Consider the following 20,490-nt stretch of genomic DNA (forward strand, 5'->3'; position numbering starts at 1 on the left):
TCCTTCTGTTCATCCATCACACTTTGTTATTAGTTCAGTTTCAAAGAGATTAAATTCTTAAAGATATTTTAACCAAAATTCATACATGGTGAGAGCTATTCAACTGTAACATAATTTTCTGACCTTGACCTCAATATTCCTAGTTTTACCCAGCTTCAAAGAAACTTATTCAAAATATTTTCATCAAAACTTATACACTGATGAATGTTTGAGGGAACTATTCAGCTGTGTCATAACTTTCCGAACTTGACCTTCTCTATGATCTTGACCCCCTTTTCCTTATTTTGCATTTATCTCAGTTTCAAAGAAACTGTTCAAGATATTATCATCAAACTTTGTTCAAGGTTCAAGTTGATGAGAGTTATTCAACACTATCAAAATTTTCTGACCTTGACCTATTAATTTTTTTGCATTTAGCATAGCTAAAAAGAAACTGTTTATGATATTTTCATCAAACTTAATACACTAATACACATTTAATAGAGATAATCAACTGTGTCTTATTTTCTGACCTTGACTTTTCCTACGATCTTAACTTCACCTTTCAAAATATTTTAATCAAACAAGGTAACAGATTGGCTAGAGCAATTAAATTCTGTCATAATTTTCCTTCCTTGACCTTCCTAATGACTTGGACCTTCCATGACCTTAAACTTCACTTTTGAACATCAATGTACAGTCAAACCTCGTTATCTCAAACTCCATGGGACTGAGAAAAAACTTTGAGTTATCTGAGGATTCAAGATATCGGGGGTAAAATACCAAAGGAAGAAGTGGTTGGGACTTTTGAATCACTTCGACATATCCATAGTATTTGAGATATCACTGTTAGAGACTGTACTAAGATATGATCGATTTTTTTTCTCTTTCAGAGCCACAATATTGTTAGGATACCTACCTCAAGAGCTGTTAGGAACATCAGTTTATGAGTTCTACCATCAAGACGATATTTCTGTAATGTCTGATATACATCGAAAAGGTAAATTCACTAAATTACTTCTAACACACCATAAACAACTAAATGCTTTATCAAATTTCAAAAAATTTATTTATGCAAATTATTTTATCAACAAGTGAGTATTTAAAGGGGCATAGACACAGATTTGAAGTTAATATTTTCTCAAATTTTCTATATTATATCATGACTTATATGTTGCTATAGCATTTCACACGGAAATATAAAGAAAAACATATTTTATCTGGAAATTATTGAAACTACAAATTTCAGGACGCATTTGATTCACACATCCTTGTACTTTCACAAAGTAAACTTTATCCTTAATACTGAAGAAAAGTCGAAATTTTGTTGTGTATTAATGAAAAAAATTAAAGATATATAATCCAGAAAATTCAGAGTAGAAATGTAAGAAAGCAAAACCAACTCACCAGTATTGTCAGTCCGTGCTCAGTGATATGTGCAGAGTTTAACAAATTGAACACATCCGGTTGAAATTTTCTGGGTTTAATATGTTTGGGAAAGGAGATTGGGTTTTTGTTTTTTTGTTTTTGTTTTTGTTCTTGTTTTCTTTTTGTTTTTGCTCATCAAGAAATTTCTGGGTTGGAATTTTTTTTTTGACTGGGGTGGACCCCCCCCCCCCCCCCCCCCCTTTGGAAAAAATTCCTGGACCAGTGCCTGCATGTAATAGAGTTAGACCACATGGCACATATTTATTCATGAATAACTTCAGAATAACATTGGTTATTTCTGGTTTCTTGTGCTTACTGACCCCATCAATGCAACATTGTGTCCATCACAGTTACTTGGATGCTTTAAGTATATAATGACCTTCTTAGTGGTAATTATTTACTAATTTACTGATTACAAAATTTTTCAAAAGAAATTTATAAAAAATTCTGTCAAAATTGGAAAACAAATATTTATCAGCGTTAATTTTCTAATCACCATGTGGGCAACTTGAATGTAGTTTTAAGTCACCAACATGAAAAATTAGTGGCATTAATGGCAAATGGGTGACTGGTAATTTCAAACCCTGAGAAGTCTAAGTTCATACCTCACAAACTTTTCAATAATGACAGACAATATTCTTGTGTGCATTTGAATACTGTGCAATAGTTTTTTCAGAACAAATAGACTGTACAATTTGTAAATTAAAAGCCTCAGTTTACTGCAAATTAGAATTTTTGAAAAGAGTGATGACTCATGTGAGAATTGTGGCCCATGGGCCCATTGTTTGATGCTGCATCTAACCAACATTTCATACCTTGTTCTCAGATAATCACACAAGTATTGCACAATGCATACATACTTTTTGAGGGTGTTTCTTAAAGAAACATCCTCAAAAAGTTTATGAAATCACACAGTCTTTAAATTTTATGACATTTTGAATATTTTGATGCTGGGGTTTGAGTCACAATTAGAAATTTACTCTTATAATAGTCATTATATAGACCTTTTAATAAAATACTCTTTATAAACAACTTATTTTATTTACAGATCTCCATTATAGTATTGGCTTGAATAAGAAAAGCAATTATGAATGAATCATCATATATTATGCTGTGTTTTGGTATATCTTGTCTTAGAAAACTTATCTCCCTAGCTATTGACCGGTTATTTGGTCAGTCAGATAGACAGTGCATGAACTGGAATTCTGACCAAATTTCTGAACTCTATTAGCGGTAATACATGTGATATTAATTGAGGGGAGATCTATAATGAACTCTTTGACACATTCAGCTTAATAAATCACTTCAGTCTGACTATCACTGTGTGCAGCATACAGTATTTTGAAGGGCAACATGTCCAAGCATTGACGAATTGAGGTTAATTAACATATTATCTATCATAATTATGATTAAAGGACAACAGATTTATTGAGAGTACTATTACTCATTGACTATATTATCTGTAATGTGCACAATAAGCATTGCATATCTACTTTGTTTAAAAAAAAAAAATAGAGTACACATAACTTTTAATCTCTTTCTCCCCCCCCATATGCATTTTGTATTATTAATTCAAATTGATATAATCTTTTTTTATTGTTATATTTTCAGTTTTAAAGTCAAAAGAGAAAGTGAAAACCAATGTGTACAGATTTAAAATTAAAGATGGTTCATTTGTTCACTTGCGATCAGAGTGCTTCAGTTTTCGGAATCCATGGACAAAGGAAGTGGAATATATTGTGTCAACGAATACTTTTGTACCGTAAGCATATCTAACATTTAGTTAAAATTATAAATCTGTATTGACTTCCATTAAGAACCCATATTGTTAGTTTAAGAAGTATTTTATTCACGATATACTTAGAAGTATATACAATGAACATGGATTGAACAGCAGGCAAAAATGGCCTATATTAGTTCTCTCCATTAACGATCAAGGTACAAATCATGAAATGTTACAATAATATATATCTCAACTTTTACAAAGACATGTATTTTAAACTAATTTTTAAGGAGGATACAAAGTACAAAATTGAAAAAGAGGGGAAATGAAAACCCATATTGTTCTGATAAGCACCTGAATATATCATGTTCAGTCTTTGAAGATTTAGCACCACCTCTTGTGTCTTAATAGCTCCAAAAATATAAAATAAGACATTTGTTTTTTATCCAAATGCAGAAAAGTTGCTGATTTTTTTATAAGGATTTCTGTAGAATTGTGTCTAATTTCCATGTATGTGTCAGAAGGTTTTAATTATATTGTAAATAGTAGTGCAAACCTTTTAGAATATCTTAATTTAGTTAAAAGAAATTGAATATAGAACATCTTCCAATTTTAGTTTTAAGTGCTATAAGATCTCAAGTGATTAAACTTGCATGTATGATGCATCTAGGGATGTATAATAGTAGACATGCTATGGATGCTGGATCTGACCTACATTTTCCAGATGAGTTACCAGGTAAAAGTTTTTGGGCATTCATTCCCAAGTAAATATACACCCTACCTGTAACAAACCTGTATGAATGATGCATCTATGGATGCACATTACCAGTCTTCCTTTGGATGCTGGATCTGACCTACATTTTTAGCTCTTCTGAGCCAAAGGCTCAAAGAGCTAATGCTATGGCCATTTGTGTGGTGTGCGTAAACTTTTTAGAATATGGGCCATAACTCAAGAACCCCTTGGTCAATTATTGTCAAATATGTCACAGGGTATCCTTGGCCCAAGGGCTCCCGTTTATACTAAAACTAGGGTTGTGACCCTTAAACAAGGTGAGATAATTAGGAAAATAGAAACAAAAGTACTGGTTGCTAAAAAATCTTCTTCTCAAGAACCACTGCGCAGATTATTACCAAACTTACACAAAAGGATGAGGATATGTTGTTGATTAAAATTTGCTTTGGGAATCACCCTGGGGCAAAGGGCGTGGTCTCAAGGTCACTTCAAAGTTGACCAAAATTTACATTTTATTAAATGTTGATATTTTGCTTACTATAAGGACTAGGATCATCATATCTTGTCAGTTGATGCATCTAAGGACCTCATATCATGTCAACTCAAATGTAGGTCACGGTGACCTACTTTTTAAATTTTGTGGCCATTCTTTTTCAAAATGATTTTGAGGCATATTTTGAACAATTTAAGGCCTATGATCATCAAACTTTGTCAGTTGATGTATTTTGGGTCCTCAAAGTACATCAACTAAAAAGTAGGTCACCTTGACCTATTTTTTGAATTCTATGGCTAGTCTTTTTCAAAACAATTTAGGTCATTAATTCGAATACTGAGAGGTTTAGAATCATTAAATCTTGTAGGATGATGCATCTTGGGGCTTAAAACATATTTATTAAAAAGTAGGTCACATTGACCTACTTTTTAATCTTTGCAGGCATTCAATTTCAAAGCATCTTAGAGGCATAATTTGGACATTTTAAGGCCTATGATCATAAAACTTTGTAAGTTGATGCATCTTGGGTATTGAAAAACATCAACTGAAAAGTAGGTCACTGTGACCTACTTTTGAAATATTATGGCTATATTTAAATATTTAGGGTACTATTTGGCTTAGAATCATCAAAAGTTGTCAGTTGCTGTATCTTGGGTCCTCAGAGTAGGTCTACTGAAAAATAGGTCACCCTGACCTACTTTTCAATTTATATGACTATAATTAAATATTTGGGGTACTAATTGGCTTAGAATCATCAAACTTTGTCAGTTGATGCATCTTGGGTCTTCGGAGTAAGTCGACTGAAAAGTAGGTCACCGTGACCTACTTTTGAAAATTTATGGCTTAATTTAATATTTTCAGGTACTAATTGGCATAGAATCATCAAACTTTGTCAGTTGATACATCTTGGTTTTTTGGAGTATGACAACTGAAAAGTAGATCACCATGACCTACTTTTGAAATTTTATGTCTGTATTTAATATTTTTGGGTAATTTGTGGCTTAGAATCATCAAACTTTTTCAGTTGATGCATCTTGGGTACTCGGTGTAAGTACTGGCTATAATGAAATATTTCGGGTACTAATTAGCTTAGAGTCATGAAACTTTGTCAGTTGATGCATCTTGGGTCCTCGGAGTAAGTTGACTGAAAAGTAGGTCACAGTGACCCACTTTTGAAATTTTATTGCTTTATTTAAATATTTTTAAGTACTTATTGGCTTAGAATCACCAAACTTACTCAGTTGATGCATCTTGGGTCCGCGGACTTAGTCGACTGAAAAGGAGGTAAAGAACGAGTGCACTTATGGGCCCCGGTAAAATATGAAAAAATGAAGAATCAAATTAAGCATAATTTTTCATCTCAGATCATTAATTGATATATAAACCATAAGATTCAACAAATTTTATCAGTGAAATTCATGAATATACAAAGAGCAAAGCCATACAATGTGGTGATGGTCAGTCGACATTCATGATTTTCTATAGTAAATCGAGGAAGGTCATTCATTTCAAAGCTTTTGTTTACTGTCAGCCTAACATTGTACAAACTTGTGCCAATGACAAAAAACGCATTATACATTTAAAAAACTTGTGTGAAAGTAGGAAATTTGTACAAGATTAGGCTTGTACTTAAAATATTAAAAATGTATGAAAAGTTCAATGTTTTTCCTGTAGCAAACAAGAGCTATTTACCTGTATGACCTTTGTTGAACCCACCTGTGGAATAAATTATTTAAAATACCGGTAGTCACGTGAGTTCTACCCAGGTAAACATTCCTCAAAGGTGCTCACTGTAAAACAGCTGTAAAAGATAGTCACGTTTTGTATCATTATATCAAAGTCGTGCGGCATAGAGAAGGTTGCATGTATTTGGTTTTATGAACATGGGAGGGTTAGGAGAGTTTAGTGTCATTAAAATGTCATCATACATAAAAGCGTCAAACATTTTTAACATTCATGCAAGACAATGGTACCGGTAATGAAAGCCACCTAAATACACTTTTTTTTCATTTTAAAATTTAAGGAAATAATGTGAATACTTATTGTATTACTTCAAATGCAAGCGTGTAAATTTCTTAGTTTGATCACTATGGCTACAGGCATCTATACAACTTCCTTCGATTTTTTTTTTCAGGTGAAATAGCGCAAGATTATCATTCGGAAAACGCGCCTGTCAATGATCCACCATCAGATTGTTCAAGTGTCCGATTTAAATGTCTCCTCCCCTTGATTTGAATAAACGAAACTCAAACTAGGTTCAGTACGACTTTTCCGGATTCGGGGTATCTGTAGGCAGTTTAAAATCTTCATTTGTTTCAAATCCATGCTGATTTAGGTGATGTTTTAACATGATTTTAATTAGAAATATCCACTTGTGTTTAACTATTACCAAAAAAGAACAATTTGGTAATATATTCTAAAGTAAAACGACACTGAAAAAGGGACCATTAAGCATTGCTTAAGTGCACTTGTCCTTTGACCTATTTTTTTAAATTTTATGACTTTATTTAAATATATCAGGTACTAATTGGCTTAGAATCATCAAACTTTGTCAGTTGATGCATCTTGGGTCCTCAAGGTATGTCATCTGAAAAGTAGGTCACTGTGACCTACTTTTGAAATTTTATGGTTATAATTTTTAAAAATATTTTAGGTACATGTATTAAACTATTAATTGACTTAGAATCATCATACTTAGTTGATGCATCTTGGGTCCTCAGAGAATGACAAGTGATAAGTAGGTCACCATGACCTGCTCTCAGGTACTAATTGGCTTAGAATCATCTTGGGTTCTCAGAGTGTTTCATCTAAAATGTAGGTCATGATGACCTACCTTTGGAATTTCAAGGCTTTATCTAATTGTACAGGATACTTAGAAACTTCAAATAGAAGTGATAGGTTGTACAGTTTATTAGAAGAGTGATTCAAGGCCCTTGGGCCTCTTGTCTTGATGATTGGGTAGGTTTTATGTTTAGGTGTGTGTTCATTCCCAATTTTCTGGTTGAGTGACCAGGTTTTTAAAAATATTTTGGAGCAGGTTCTTTCGTTGGTAACTACAAACCCTATGGTGAACAAACTTGCATGGATGATACATTTAGAGATTCACACTACCAGACTGGGTTTGGATACTGGATCTGACCTACATTTTGAAGCAGGTCCATTCCAAAATAACTATAGATCATACCTGGACCAAAGTTGCAAGGATGATTCAACTAGGGATGCAAACCTCCAGACTTGCTTTGGATGCTGGATCTGACCTACATTTTGAAGCAGGTCCATTTCCAAGTAACTATAAGTCCTACCTGGAACAAAGTTACATGGATAATGCATGTAGGGTTGGCTTGCAAACTTTCACACTGTGGATGCTTGATCTGACCCACATTTTGAAGCAGGTATATTTCCAAGTAATTATAAGTCCTAACTAGACCAAAGTTACATGGATACTGCATCTATAGATACACACTACCAGAGATCCAGATGCAGGATCTGACCTACATTTTGAAGCAGGTTCATAATGAAGTAAATATAAGCCCTAACTGGACCAAAGTTGCATGGATGATGCATTTAGAGATGCATACTATCAGACTTGCTTTGGATGCTGGATCTGACCTATTTTTCAAAGCAGGTCCATTCCCAAGTAACTATAAGCCCTAGCTGGACAAAAATTGCATAAATGACGTATCCATGGATGCACACTTCAGATGCTGGATTTGACCTACTTTTCAAAGCAGGTCCATTCGCAACCCTTGCAGTAACCACAAGCTTACCTGGACCACAGTTGCAGGATTGTTGCATCTAGGGATAAATGCTACCAAACATGCCTCAGATGCAGCGTCTGAAGTACCTGGATGATGTCACTCACCAGGAATATTTTCAACATGACTGAAACAATTTTAAAAAATTTTAACATTCCCAAGAAACTAACCTATCCAGACCAAACTTGCAGGATGGTTGCATCTAGATATGCACACTAGAGATTTTTCCATCACTTATAGATAACATTTGTCTAGATGAGCTTTGTAATCTTTGACTACCTATGTGTGAATCTAAACTTGGTGATTGATCTAACAAGTACTAGCTTAAAGCTTCCCTGATGTAAGGTTTTCTGAGTAAATCAAGTCATGTATGTCCTTTTCTTTACCCCCAGAGAAGCCACACAAAAAGTTTCTCTTCATTTTCATATTACATTGCATTATGCAAGGCTATTCATATCTCTGGTCATATGTAATCAGAGTACTACAACATAAAGAAATGTTGTGGTCAGTTGGCAGTCAGGAATTGTTAAGACGTGGAAGCTCTTACATGTTGTTTTACTATCTCAAAAGACATGCATGCAATTGTCATGTAATAATTTATCTGGGGAACCTTTGTTATCCTTAATATGAGGGTCAACTTCATGTTTATCTCTACTGATCAAAGACCAGAAAAGTTCATGCCATTCATTTGTCTGTCTTCTACTTGTCTGTAAACAGTATATCTAAACACTACTCCTCCTACAGTTTTGGTCCAATTTCAATGAGTTAGTACACAATTAAACTATACTATGATACATAATTCTGTTCAACAGTTTTTGATTTCATCGAATGTGTTGCCATTTTGTTACTAAAGATAGAAATATCTGTGAAATTCTCTCAAAATATTTTTTCTCTACAGATTTGGTCCCATTTCAGTGACTTGTTACTCAAGTGGCATATACAAATATACATAATTTGTTCAACATTTTTTTTTTATTTTTACTGTGTTGCTATATGGTTTCTAAAAATAGAAATTGCTATGCATTTTGTTTTCAAAACACTACTCCTCCTTCAGTTTCGGTCCAATGTCAGTGAGAATTGGTACACAAGTAGACTATATACTATGACTTTTGACCCCTTTACCTTGACATTTGACCTACTTTCCAAAAACTCTAGCAGTAATGATAACTTTTGAATGAGAGAAGATTAGGGCATTCATTTTTTTGCCCCGCCATGAATATGGTCAGGGCATAAAGTGTTTGTCATGTCCGTCTTCCGTCCTTCCGTCTGTCTTTCTGTCACGCTTTGCATTTAGCTCTGTTCAAAGATCAGTTCCAAAGAAACTATCAAAGATATTTTTATCAAACTTCATATGCTGATAGATATTGATGAGAGCTATGCAACTGCATCAACATTTTTTGACCTTGACCTTTCCTTTGACCTTGACCTCACTTTTCTTAAATTAGTGTTTAACTCAGTTTTAAAGATACCATTCAAGGTAGTGTAATCAAACTTCATATGTTCATACATACTGATGTAATCTATTCAACTGCATCAACATTTTTTGAGCTTGACCATTCCTTTGATCTTGACCTCACTTTTTTTGAATTAGTGTTTAGCTCAGTTTTAATGAAATCTTTCAAGATATTTTTATCAAACTTCATATGCTGATACATACTGATGAGAGCTATTCAACTGTATCAATATTTTTTTACCTTGACATTTCCTTTGACATTGACTTCACTTTTCTTAAATAAGTGTTTAGGTCAGTTTTAAATAAACCATTCAAAAATATTTTTATCAAACTTAAATATGCTGACACGTATTTGTGAGAAGTATTCAACTGCATCAAAAACATTTGACCTTGAACTTTCCTGTGACCTTGACCTCACTTTTCTTAGATTTGCATTTTGCCTAATTTTTAAGAAACCATTTAAGATATATTTATGTAAGTTTATGCACTTATACATAATTTGGTGAGAATTTATCATCTATATCCAACTTTTTAGATTTCAATTTCAATTTTAAAGGAACTTTTCAAGATATTCTCATCAAATTTCATACACCAATACAAATTTTCATGTTGCATTACTAATGTACCCTTGGTGGGGCATTCATGTCCTATGGACATATTTCTAGTTTACATTTGCATTACCTGTGACAAGACCTTTTTGAATGCACTAGGTTTTTGACCCCATGACCTTGGCCTTAAAATTTAACCTAGAGTACTTTTCAAAATCTTCAAAATTGGTAATATTACATTTGAATGAGAGAAGATAGAGCTTTCATATTTTACAGGATTTCCTGTGACACCTTTCAGAAAGAATTATCATTTTCGACTTCTTGACCTTAACCCAGAAGTTTGGCCTTCTTATCTAAAATTTTAACTTTGGCCGTAACTTTTGCTTCAGAAGAGACAAGGATTTCATATTTTTTTCACATGTGTATTACTTGTGACAAGACCTTTCAGATTATATTATGATTTTTAAACCTTGGCCTCATTTTATCATGATGTGTTGTTTTTAAAGTTTATTTTCCAGTTTTAACTTTGAGCCATATAAGTCAGTGATTGCATATTGCATAAAATGTGTAGTCATATATGTAATGTTGATAACAAAGAAATTAAATAAGTGGTTAGGGTTAGATTTTTCAAAAAAACTTTTTTTTTACTTCAGGGAACAGGAGGTTACCAGTTCAGGTCAGAGTATGGATGCAGGTTCAGAGGTCATGGAGGGCAACTGTAATTGGGAGTATAAAGAAGGTTAGAGGTCAAACTTAGATTCCTAATGAAGGTCATGTCTTAGCTTGCACAAAAATGGATACTTATCTAAATTAGGAGTGACTCTAGACAAAGTTTACTATGTGTATTTACCAGTGTTAAAGAAAAGCCTTACATTTGGTGCAGTTCAAGAGTATAAACCCATATTTAGATTATAAGTCACAAACATTGTAAATTTGTTATTGCAGCCCGGAGGACTGGGCTGCTCTATACATATAAGTTTAAGTGTTGGTATATGGGGATTGAGGTGGGAGAAGTTATTCAGAATTAAAGGTTTTCTAAACATTAAAAAGATTGTTAATCAGAATGTTCTTTCCCTTTATAAATTACGAGATACACAATATATTTACTTCCATAAAGTGAATCTGTAAAAATATATAAGTTTTTCATGTTTAATTTATAAAGTTGCTTATCATTTACTATCGAAAAAACGACAGGTCCCTTTTTTTAGAACATCGAATTTTACTTATCGCATAAAAAATTAAAAATGTACTTTACACAGTTCATGTTTTATAATCTTAAAGTGAAAGACATTTTTGAAAAAATGGTGATGCATGTGTCTGGTTTCAAATTATATTTTATGTAGCCAACATTTACTTGAGGAATTGATAAAGTTTAAAAGGGTATCGTTTTTGTTCGATTTTCATCCAACTATAAGTTTTCAAAATATTCTCTACTGTCGTCTCCATCATTTAGACGCATGCCTTTTTCACACATATCAAAGCGGTTTGATGATCAAGACTCATTTCCATTGTTTACTTTATTTATTTCCCGGGCGACAATTGATGGTTACATCAATGTTTTCTTGTACTCATTTTTGGGGGCTCTTGTCTTTCAGACCAGCAGGCAGGACTGACTGAAAAGAGGAAAAATGGGGCAGGAGCTGTTGCTACGGGAACCAAGCTGGGTGCTGGGCGGATAGGTCGACAGATTGCTGAAGAGATGATAGAAATGCAGAGGTATATAGTCGTTAACCAACTCAAGATGTAACAGTACAGAAAAGAAATGTAAATGGGCACACATATATATTACATAGACTATTATCTCTTTCACAAGAGGTTATTAGTGAAATAATGACTCTTAGATCCTTTTTTAAAAATCCATGAAAATTGGCCCCTATGAATAATGAGTCCACAATATATATTAGTGAAGATCTGTTCAATCATTGGCAGAATGGCATAGTGGTTAGAGGCTACAGAAAATTTGTATGTAAAATCTTTGTTCAGAGCTCATGTATCAATTGAAATCTTAAGAAGAGTCATTTTTTCAGGAATTATTTTTTTCTGTCTACCATTTGGATAACTTATTAACTTGACTGGTCAGAGACAAAAGAGCTGTATTATTGCAAAGTGTATATTGTCCATCTCTCTGTCTGTCAATACTACTCCTACTACAGTTTACAGAAAACTATACATCAAGATACATAATTATGTGAATCTGTATACAATTTCCTGATAAGGCCAAAAAAATTAAGCAATAGTGTCTCAGGCATCGCCGCATCAGGTCAAAAAAAGCCACATTGATCAAGTTTATTGACAGTTTGAAAAGGGAAAATTACTCAAAGGCTCAAGTGAGCTTTTCTGATCAAAATTTGTCTGTTGTCTGTGGTCGTCGTCATTGGCGTAAACTTTTCACAATTTCAACTTCTTCTCCAGAACTACTGGGCCAATTTCAACCAAACTTGGCACAGAGTATCCTTGGGTGAAAGGTATTCAAGTTTGTTCAAATGAAGGGCTACGCCCTCTTTCAAGGGGAGATAATTAGGAATTAGTGAAAAAATAATGGCATCATTTAAAAATCTTCTTCTCAAGAACCACTGGGCCAGGAAAGATGAAACTTATGTGGAAACATCCTCAGGTAGTGTAGATACAAGTTTGTTCAAATCATGACCCCCGGGGGTAGGGTGGGGCCACAATGGGGGATCCAAGTTTTACATAGAAATATATAGGAAAATATCCGTAAAAATCTTCCTCTTAAGAACAGTAAAGCCATGATTGGTCATATTTATATGGAAGCATCCTCAGGTAGTGAAGATTCAAATTTGTTCAAATCATAACCCCCAGGGGTAGGATGGGGACACAATGAGGGATCCAAGTTTTACATAGAAATATATAGGAAAATATCTCTAAAATCTTCTTCTTAAAAACAGTAAAGCCATGATTGGTCATATTTATATGGAAGCATCCTCAGGTAGTGAAGATTCAAGTTTGTTCAAATCATAACCCCCGGGGGTAGGGTGGGGTCACAATGGGGGATCCAAGTTTTACATAGAAATATATAGGAAAATATCTCTAAAAAATCTTCTTCTTAAAAACAGTAAAGCCATGATTGGTCATATTTATATGGAAGCATCCTCAGGTAGTGAAGATTCAAATTTGTTCAAATCATAACCCCCAGGGGTAGGATGGGGACACAATGAGGGATCCAAGTTTTACATAGAAATATATAGGAAAATATCTCTAAAATCTTCTTCTTAAGAACAGTAAAGCCATGATTGGTCATATTTATATGGAAGCATCCTCAGGTAGTGAAGATTCAAATTTGTTCAAATCATAACCCCCGGGGGTAGGGTGGGGCCACAATGGGGGATCCAAGTTTTACATAGAAATATTTAGGAAAATATCGTTAAAAATCTTCTTCTTAAGGTATGTCACTCGTGAAATTTGTTATATCAAGGATTTTTTGAGAAGTATATTTTGGATAAGTACTCATATAGTATGACTCAAAATCGCGGAGAAAATGGGGGGTCAGTGTGCATCTAACTGAGCTACGGTACAATTAAGTTGACCTTTTTGCACTTAAATCGTAACTCTTTGGTTAATCACTTTATCCGTTATCACATTTTATAAGATGTAACCATGGCAATAAACATAATCTTATTTTACGTAAAATGATTTGAATAATATTTATCATTGAACAAATCATGCAAATTAATGCGCGTAAATTATTGTGTGACCTTTTTGCACTAAAAAGTCTCATATTTAGGCTATTAAAAATCTAAATAGGCAATAGAATATTTTCTTGTATCAAACTTTTTACGACTTAAGTGCTGATCGGTCAAAAGTATCGAGTAGTTTAAAATAATGAAAGAAAAAGTTGGGGTCAGTGATGTTAATTTTGAAATATTGGTCAAAATATGCGATTTTCAGGCAAAAAACTGTGTAAATTTTATCTCGACTTCCTTAATATATCTTCATTTCTTGGCAATGTTTGATGAGTGAAGGTGTAAATTTTGTTATAAAAATATAAATTGAGACGTATATTTAATATTCCAGGCATATCATAACGGAAAATATTCTCTGAGTAAAAGTATGTGAGGCTAAAGTTCCAAGATATTAAATTTAATAAATGTGTAGATTTGCAGAATTTTCTGCTAAATATCCTCCCGCCACAAGAAATAGTCCCTTATAAATCTTGCTTCTTTGTGAATTTTTGAGCAGTTTTTTAATTGAATGTTGAACATTTTACATTGTTTAATTTAAATATGTTATAAAGATTGAATTGTAATAAATAGTTTTTAAGTAAGAGGTTCTGACTGAAATTTTCTAAAAGGCTGACGAGTGACATACCTTAAGAACAGTAAAGCCATGATTGGTCATATTTATATGGAAGCATCCTCAGATAATGAAGATTCAAGTTTGTTCAAATCATTACCCCGGGGATAGGTTGGGGCCACAATGGGTGATCAAAGTTTACAGAGTTATATATAGGAAAAAGTCTTTTTCTCAAGAACAGAAAAGCCATGATTAGTCAAATTGATATGGAGGCATCTTTGGGTAGTGTAGAATGAAATTTGTTCAAATGAGGGCCCCCGGGGTTGGGTGGGGCCACAATGGGGGATCAAATTTTTACAAATGAATATATGGGAAAAAAATCTGCTGCTCAAGAACAACAAAGCCATTTGTTATATTGATATGAAAGCAACATCAGGTAGTTTAAAATTCCTCACCCCCCCCCCCCCCCCCCCCTGTAAACTTTTCAATACTGTACTGATTTTTGCTTTTTTTCCTAGCCAATGTGCTCAGGTGAGCGATGTGGCCCATGGGCCTCTTGTTCATGAATGCTAATAGATAGACGTTTTTATTAGATGAACAATATATTTCTTGTTAATACAGTATTTTATGAATTAACTTTTAAACAAATGTTTGGAATAACATTATTTAAAGTTGATTACATATTATAATTAATGTAAGAGAAGAGAAAAAGTAAGAATCAGTTGAAGTCATCATTTTGTTGAATGACTGACATGAAAAAAGGTGCAACACCTGCTTCCAAAATAAAAAAAAAAAAAAAAAAAAGAACTGCCTGCTGCATTTAATTTTGGATTTTTTGGCTTTAGAAACTATTAATTAATTTTTCTTGGTCTAAGTGTTGCCATGATTATGACTGGATTTTTTTCAGTTGAGTTCAAAGTTTTGATTAAGAACATTGTTGTTTTGAAAAAAGATGTAACTAAAAATTAATCAATGCACCATCAAAGTTCATGTAAATATAGGTTATGAAACCCTGAAAAGAAAGTTTATGTTCTCATTTGATTTCTTCTTAGGAACCATTCCACCTACCCTTGATGTAATAAACTTCCTCTTACTACAGCTATAAAAATGCTTGATTTGGTTGTTAATTATCCACAGGAGTGGTTGTATAACCAGTTGTATAGATATCCTTGACATGTGCTGTGGTATTGGAATTATTAGACTAAAATGTCCTTGTTTCCATGGCAACCATAGGCTTTTTTTTAATTAACAAAAGAGCCACTGATTCTCATTAAAATGTCTTTTGTGTTGCATGTCTCCACAAAACAAAATATTTTAAAATTAGATTTTTTTTTTAATTAAAATGGCTATTGTGTTTATTTTTATTGATACTGAAATAGAAATGATCAGTTATGTTACCAGTATTTTGTAATAGAAAGAATAATGTAAAAGTTGGTAATTTTACACTGTTCATAAATCTCTGTTTTATTTTCAGAGGCTTCAATACCACGCTAGCAGACAGTACTAATTCCGTACCTGTGGCGAGCACGGCTACCATACCTGTAAGTACCACAGCAGAGCAGCTGCAGAAGTGAAATTACAAATTTTTACCTCTTCACTTTTTAATATAAAGATGCTTATGGGTACTAACTCAACTTTTATTTAGATCAGTCAGAGGTTTTGGAATACTCGCATGGTAATGCTCAGTTTGCCAGAATTATATGTACATCTAAACTGTCCACAATTCCCATCAATGAATTTTACAGCTACTAACTAGATGTTAAATGTTTATGCTTAGGTTGACTGGTGGCATCTCTAAGAACATGAGATACATGTATTTTATAGCTATTGTCTACAGACTTACATGTAAATAGTCGTACATGAAATATATCTATTATCTACAAATCTACATGTTGGCAGTTGTATATGAAATATAGCTTTTGTCTGCAAATTTTAATATAGGTAGTTCCACGTGAGATTTAAATAGTATAATAGCTTTTATATACAAAACTACATGTTGGTTAATAAAGATATTGTGTTGGTTGAAAGTACATTAGACATAGGCTTTAGGAGGCTATATTTGTCCTGAAATATACATGCTGATATTGTATGTATGGTGATGATTGTTGCTTTTTTCTATATAGAAAATTAATACTTGTTGGTTTAAAGTAAAAGAATAATGAAGATTAAGGGGAAGAAAACAGTGCTTCAAATATTTCACAACCTAAAATTTGAACAGTTACAAATAATGTCATTGTTGAATCAACCTCAACTTCAAGATTTTTTTTTAAAAATTGATATAAATTAGTTCAAGTTTGCTCAAAATAGAGCTATATTCAAGGGGTACATGAGTTAATCTAGAAATGTAAAAGTAGGGTCATGGTGCATATGAGCACAGTGTCCTAAAAGCTTTTTATTAGCTCACCTGAGCTGAAGGCTCAAGTGAGCTTTTCTGATCAAAATTTGTCCGTTGTCTGTCGTCGGCGTTGGCGTCGTCGGCGTCGTTGTTGTCGTAAACTTTTCACATTTTCATCTTCTTCTCCAGAACTACTGGGCCAATTTCAATCAAACTTGGCACAAAGTATCCTTGGGTGAAGGGGTTTCAAGTTTGTTCAAATGAAGGGCCACGCCCTCCTCCAAGGGGAGATAATTACGAAATAGCAAAAAATTAATGGCATTATTGAAAAATCTTCTTCTCAAGAACCAGTGGGCCAGGAAAGATGAAACTCATGTGGAATTATTGTCAGGTAGTGTAGATTCAAGTTTGTTCAAATCATGACCCCCGGGGATAGGGTGGGGCCACAATGGACGATCAAAGTTTTACATAGGAATATATAGGAAAAATCTTTAAAAATCTTCTTCTCAAGAACAGCAAAGCTATGATTGGTCATATTTATTTGAAAGCATCCTCAGGTGGTGTAGATTCAAGTTTGTACAAATCATGACCCCCGGGGGTAGGGTGGGGCCACATTGGACGATCAAAGTTTTACATAGGAATATATAGGAAAAATCTTCAAAAATCTTCTTCTCAAGAACAGAAAAGCTATGATTAGTCATATTTAAGTGGAAGCATCCTTAGGTGGTGTAGATTCAAGTTTGTTCAAATCATGACCCCCAGGGGTAGGGTGGGGCCACATTGGACGATCAATGTTTAACATAGGTGTACATAGGAAAAATCTTCAAAAATCTTCTTCTCAAGAACAGCAAAGCTATGATTGGTCATATTTATGTGGAAGCATCCTCAGGTGGTGTAGATTCAAGTTTGTTAAAATTATGACCCCTGGGGGTAGGGTGGGGCCACAATGGACGATCAAAGTTTTACATAGGAATATATAGGAAAAATCTTTAAAAATCTCAAGAACAGCAAAGCCACGGTTTGTCATATTTATACGGAAGCATCCTCAGATAGTGTAGATTCAAGTTTGTTCAAATCATGACGACCACCCCCCACCCCCCACCCCCCCCCCACTCCATTTTTAGGGTAGGTTGGGACCACTTATGCATTTAAGCTTTTCAATACTAAACTGATTTTTCCTTTTTTCCTAGCCACAGTGCTCAGGTGAGCGATGTGGCCCTTGGGCCTCTTGTTGAAATTCAGGTGTTACTTTTTTTTTCCTTTTTACAGGGAAGACATTTTGGTTTGTCTAATGGTCTAGCCGTCAAAGTCCCAGGTAATAATCTTGTCTTTCGTCAACTTCTGAATTACATGCAGTTAAGCTTAATCTTCCCTCTCACTAAATCGTGTCACTGTCTTGTTCCTTGACAGTTAAATTAACATCAAAATCCTTTGTAGTTCCTTGTACGGATCCTCCAGTTGCTACGGCAACAGAGGTGGTCGTGCCTAGTGAAGTTGCGGCAACCTTGGCAAATCAGGTAGCCGCCACGCGGAAAAATGGTCTGACGGTCCCCACACAATCACCTACCACAGGTTTGTTATAAAAATAAAACTCTGTCTGAATTAAGGTTTTTTGTGAACAATGCAGTAAGCTTTTTACTGAACATTAAATTTGTTTAAATGCTGACAGAATTTATTGTTTTCATTGATTTGAAAAATCATTCTTTCTGTGTGAAATTCTTTAATAAATGAATAGATTTTGTTAAAAATGTTACAATAAATATATTAATGTCATCTACACTGTTAGCTACTGATGAAAATGCAAAAATGTTAAAAGAGTACTTTTACATGTAACAATGTTACAAAAAAGATTTCAACATTTTCACTTTATTTGTTGTAGCGGGTGCAGTGGCCAGCACGTCAGCGGAGACAAATCTGATTGAAGGAGTGATCGCAGAACAGGAATCCACGGAGAACGAGGCAGGACAAAGCAATGAACAAGGAAATGACGAAGCAGCGATGTCAATAATAATGAGTTTGTTAGAAGCAGATGCAGGTTTAGGAGGACCTATTGACTTTAATGATCTCCCGTGGCCATTATAGTTGTGGCATAAGACTAGACATGAGTTACTTCCCTTTGAGAAGTAAAATCCACATGATCTTTTTGAGCTCTGTTGAGCAGAGATAAAAAGAAGTTGTGTTAACCAGGAAACCTAAGGGTCATGAATGGACAGACCTGGTCTTTATATGGCTCTAGTGGAGGGAGGGTCAAAGGTCAGTGCATACAGTGATCCGGCCCAGATGCACATGTTGAGATTAATCTGACTATTCAGCTCAAGGTTACTAAGGGAGAAGATACGAGTGTATAATCATGTGATATTTATTTCATGTAAATAAGATAGACCAACAGCATTTATCCCTGCATGAAATCTCGTTATTTAAGTGCTAGAGAACCCCGTATTTCTTTGTGATCGATTGATCAAACACAGATGTTAACGTTATTGATGGGGGGAGAATCATTTATTTTTTAATGAACAGGTCTAGAGGAATTCCAAAATAGAAACAAAGATAATATTTCAAATATTTTGTAAATTTTTGGATTTTGCAAATTTCGAAATCCAATGGCCTTTATAAATGATTTTTTAAAGCAAAGATACAGCTTTAAATATTGTGCCTATAAAGGGTTCGATGAACCAAAGTCATTAAACTTCCTATCTTGCTAATGTTTAGCAGCAAACAAATGTCTCGACTTCTGTTTTTACACACATCTCACCATGTTTAAAATAATCCACTGCATAACTGGATGTTTGATAATGCTAGTTCATTATGAATACATGAAATATTTGCATTTCTCATTTTTCCTCAAATTGAGAACAGTTTGATGAAAGAAATCCTTCTGCTTTACATATATATGCAGGCTTTTGAAAATAATATCATTTTTAAGGGAAACAGCCATGTTTTGCTCAACTTAGTTGTACCGGTACATATCTGCGTTTTATAATAATAGCTAGGCCATCATTGCTTTTGCAATCTTTTTTATTAAAGATTCGTTACCACTTAAATTGGTGCTTCTGCAATTGTAATTCTGTAAATCAAAGGTAATAAGTGGTATTTTCAATCTTTAAAGGAAAACAACCTGAGCTTTATGCAAACTTCACATGTGTGTTGTGTTGTTCATTTTCTGTTGTTAGGGAGGAGGGTATCGTTGAATGCTCTTATTCTCAAATTACTGGAAATCAACCATTATTCACAATTTGTAAGTTTGAAAATAATTTTTGTTTTGGAACTATGGAGATTTATATTCTCCTTAAATATAAAACGAAATAAATGGATAATGACAAAAAATATTTCCATGTAAAAGAAGGCCACAAAAGTTGCTGTCATCCTCGGGTGGGGAGTAAAGTTGATTCTTTTTCCCATTGGCTAAGAAGAATAACTCTGAATAACTATGGTTTTTCATTTTCTCAAATTTTGCCCCGTATATTATATATCTTAAATTTGCTTAAAAAGCTGTTTGAATATATTGTAATAAATTTACCTTTTTTTTTTTAATTAGAAGAGGGTTTCCTTCCTGTAGGAATTAATTCTAGTTTACTTTTTGAGATTGATTGTTATGAATCATACTCTGTAATTTGAATTTCTGCAGATAGATTTCAACTCTTTCATGATTTTTTTTTGAATTTTTGAATTATATGTATAAAAATAAGGAAGATTATAGATCTTCATATCACAAAATGGCAAAGAAGTGTATAAATCTAGTCAGGGAGTAGTCATTAATTGTACCGTACATACTTTTTTAGATGTGTACAGAAA

The 20,490-nt window shown here is 33.7% G+C and overlaps 1 protein-coding gene across 1 annotated transcript in view; it reads left to right on the plus strand.

Annotated features, from left to right (window-relative positions):
* Positions 1-19,866, plus strand: part of LOC133186696 (protein cycle-like) — a 63,975-nt gene extending 44,109 nt beyond the window's left edge. The window contains exons 11-18 of the mRNA XM_061321950.1: positions 873-979; positions 3,019-3,169; positions 10,766-10,851; positions 11,708-11,828; positions 15,838-15,904; positions 17,968-18,013; positions 18,136-18,270; positions 18,578-19,866. Of these exons, the coding sequence (XP_061177934.1) occupies positions 873-979; positions 3,019-3,169; positions 10,766-10,851; positions 11,708-11,828; positions 15,838-15,904; positions 17,968-18,013; positions 18,136-18,270; positions 18,578-18,780 (916 nt within the window). The 3' untranslated portion in view covers positions 18,781-19,866. The remainder of the gene's footprint in view (positions 1-872; positions 980-3,018; positions 3,170-10,765; positions 10,852-11,707; positions 11,829-15,837; positions 15,905-17,967; positions 18,014-18,135; positions 18,271-18,577) is intronic.
* The last annotated feature ends 624 nt before the right edge of the window (positions 19,867-20,490 follow it).

Source organism: Saccostrea echinata, unplaced genomic scaffold (assembly GCF_033153115.1).
Source record: "Saccostrea echinata isolate AGI-Se365-2 ecotype Australia unplaced genomic scaffold, CSIRO_AGI_Sech_v1 ptg000014l, whole genome shotgun sequence".
NCBI lineage: Eukaryota > Metazoa > Mollusca > Bivalvia > Ostreida > Ostreidae > Saccostrea > Saccostrea echinata.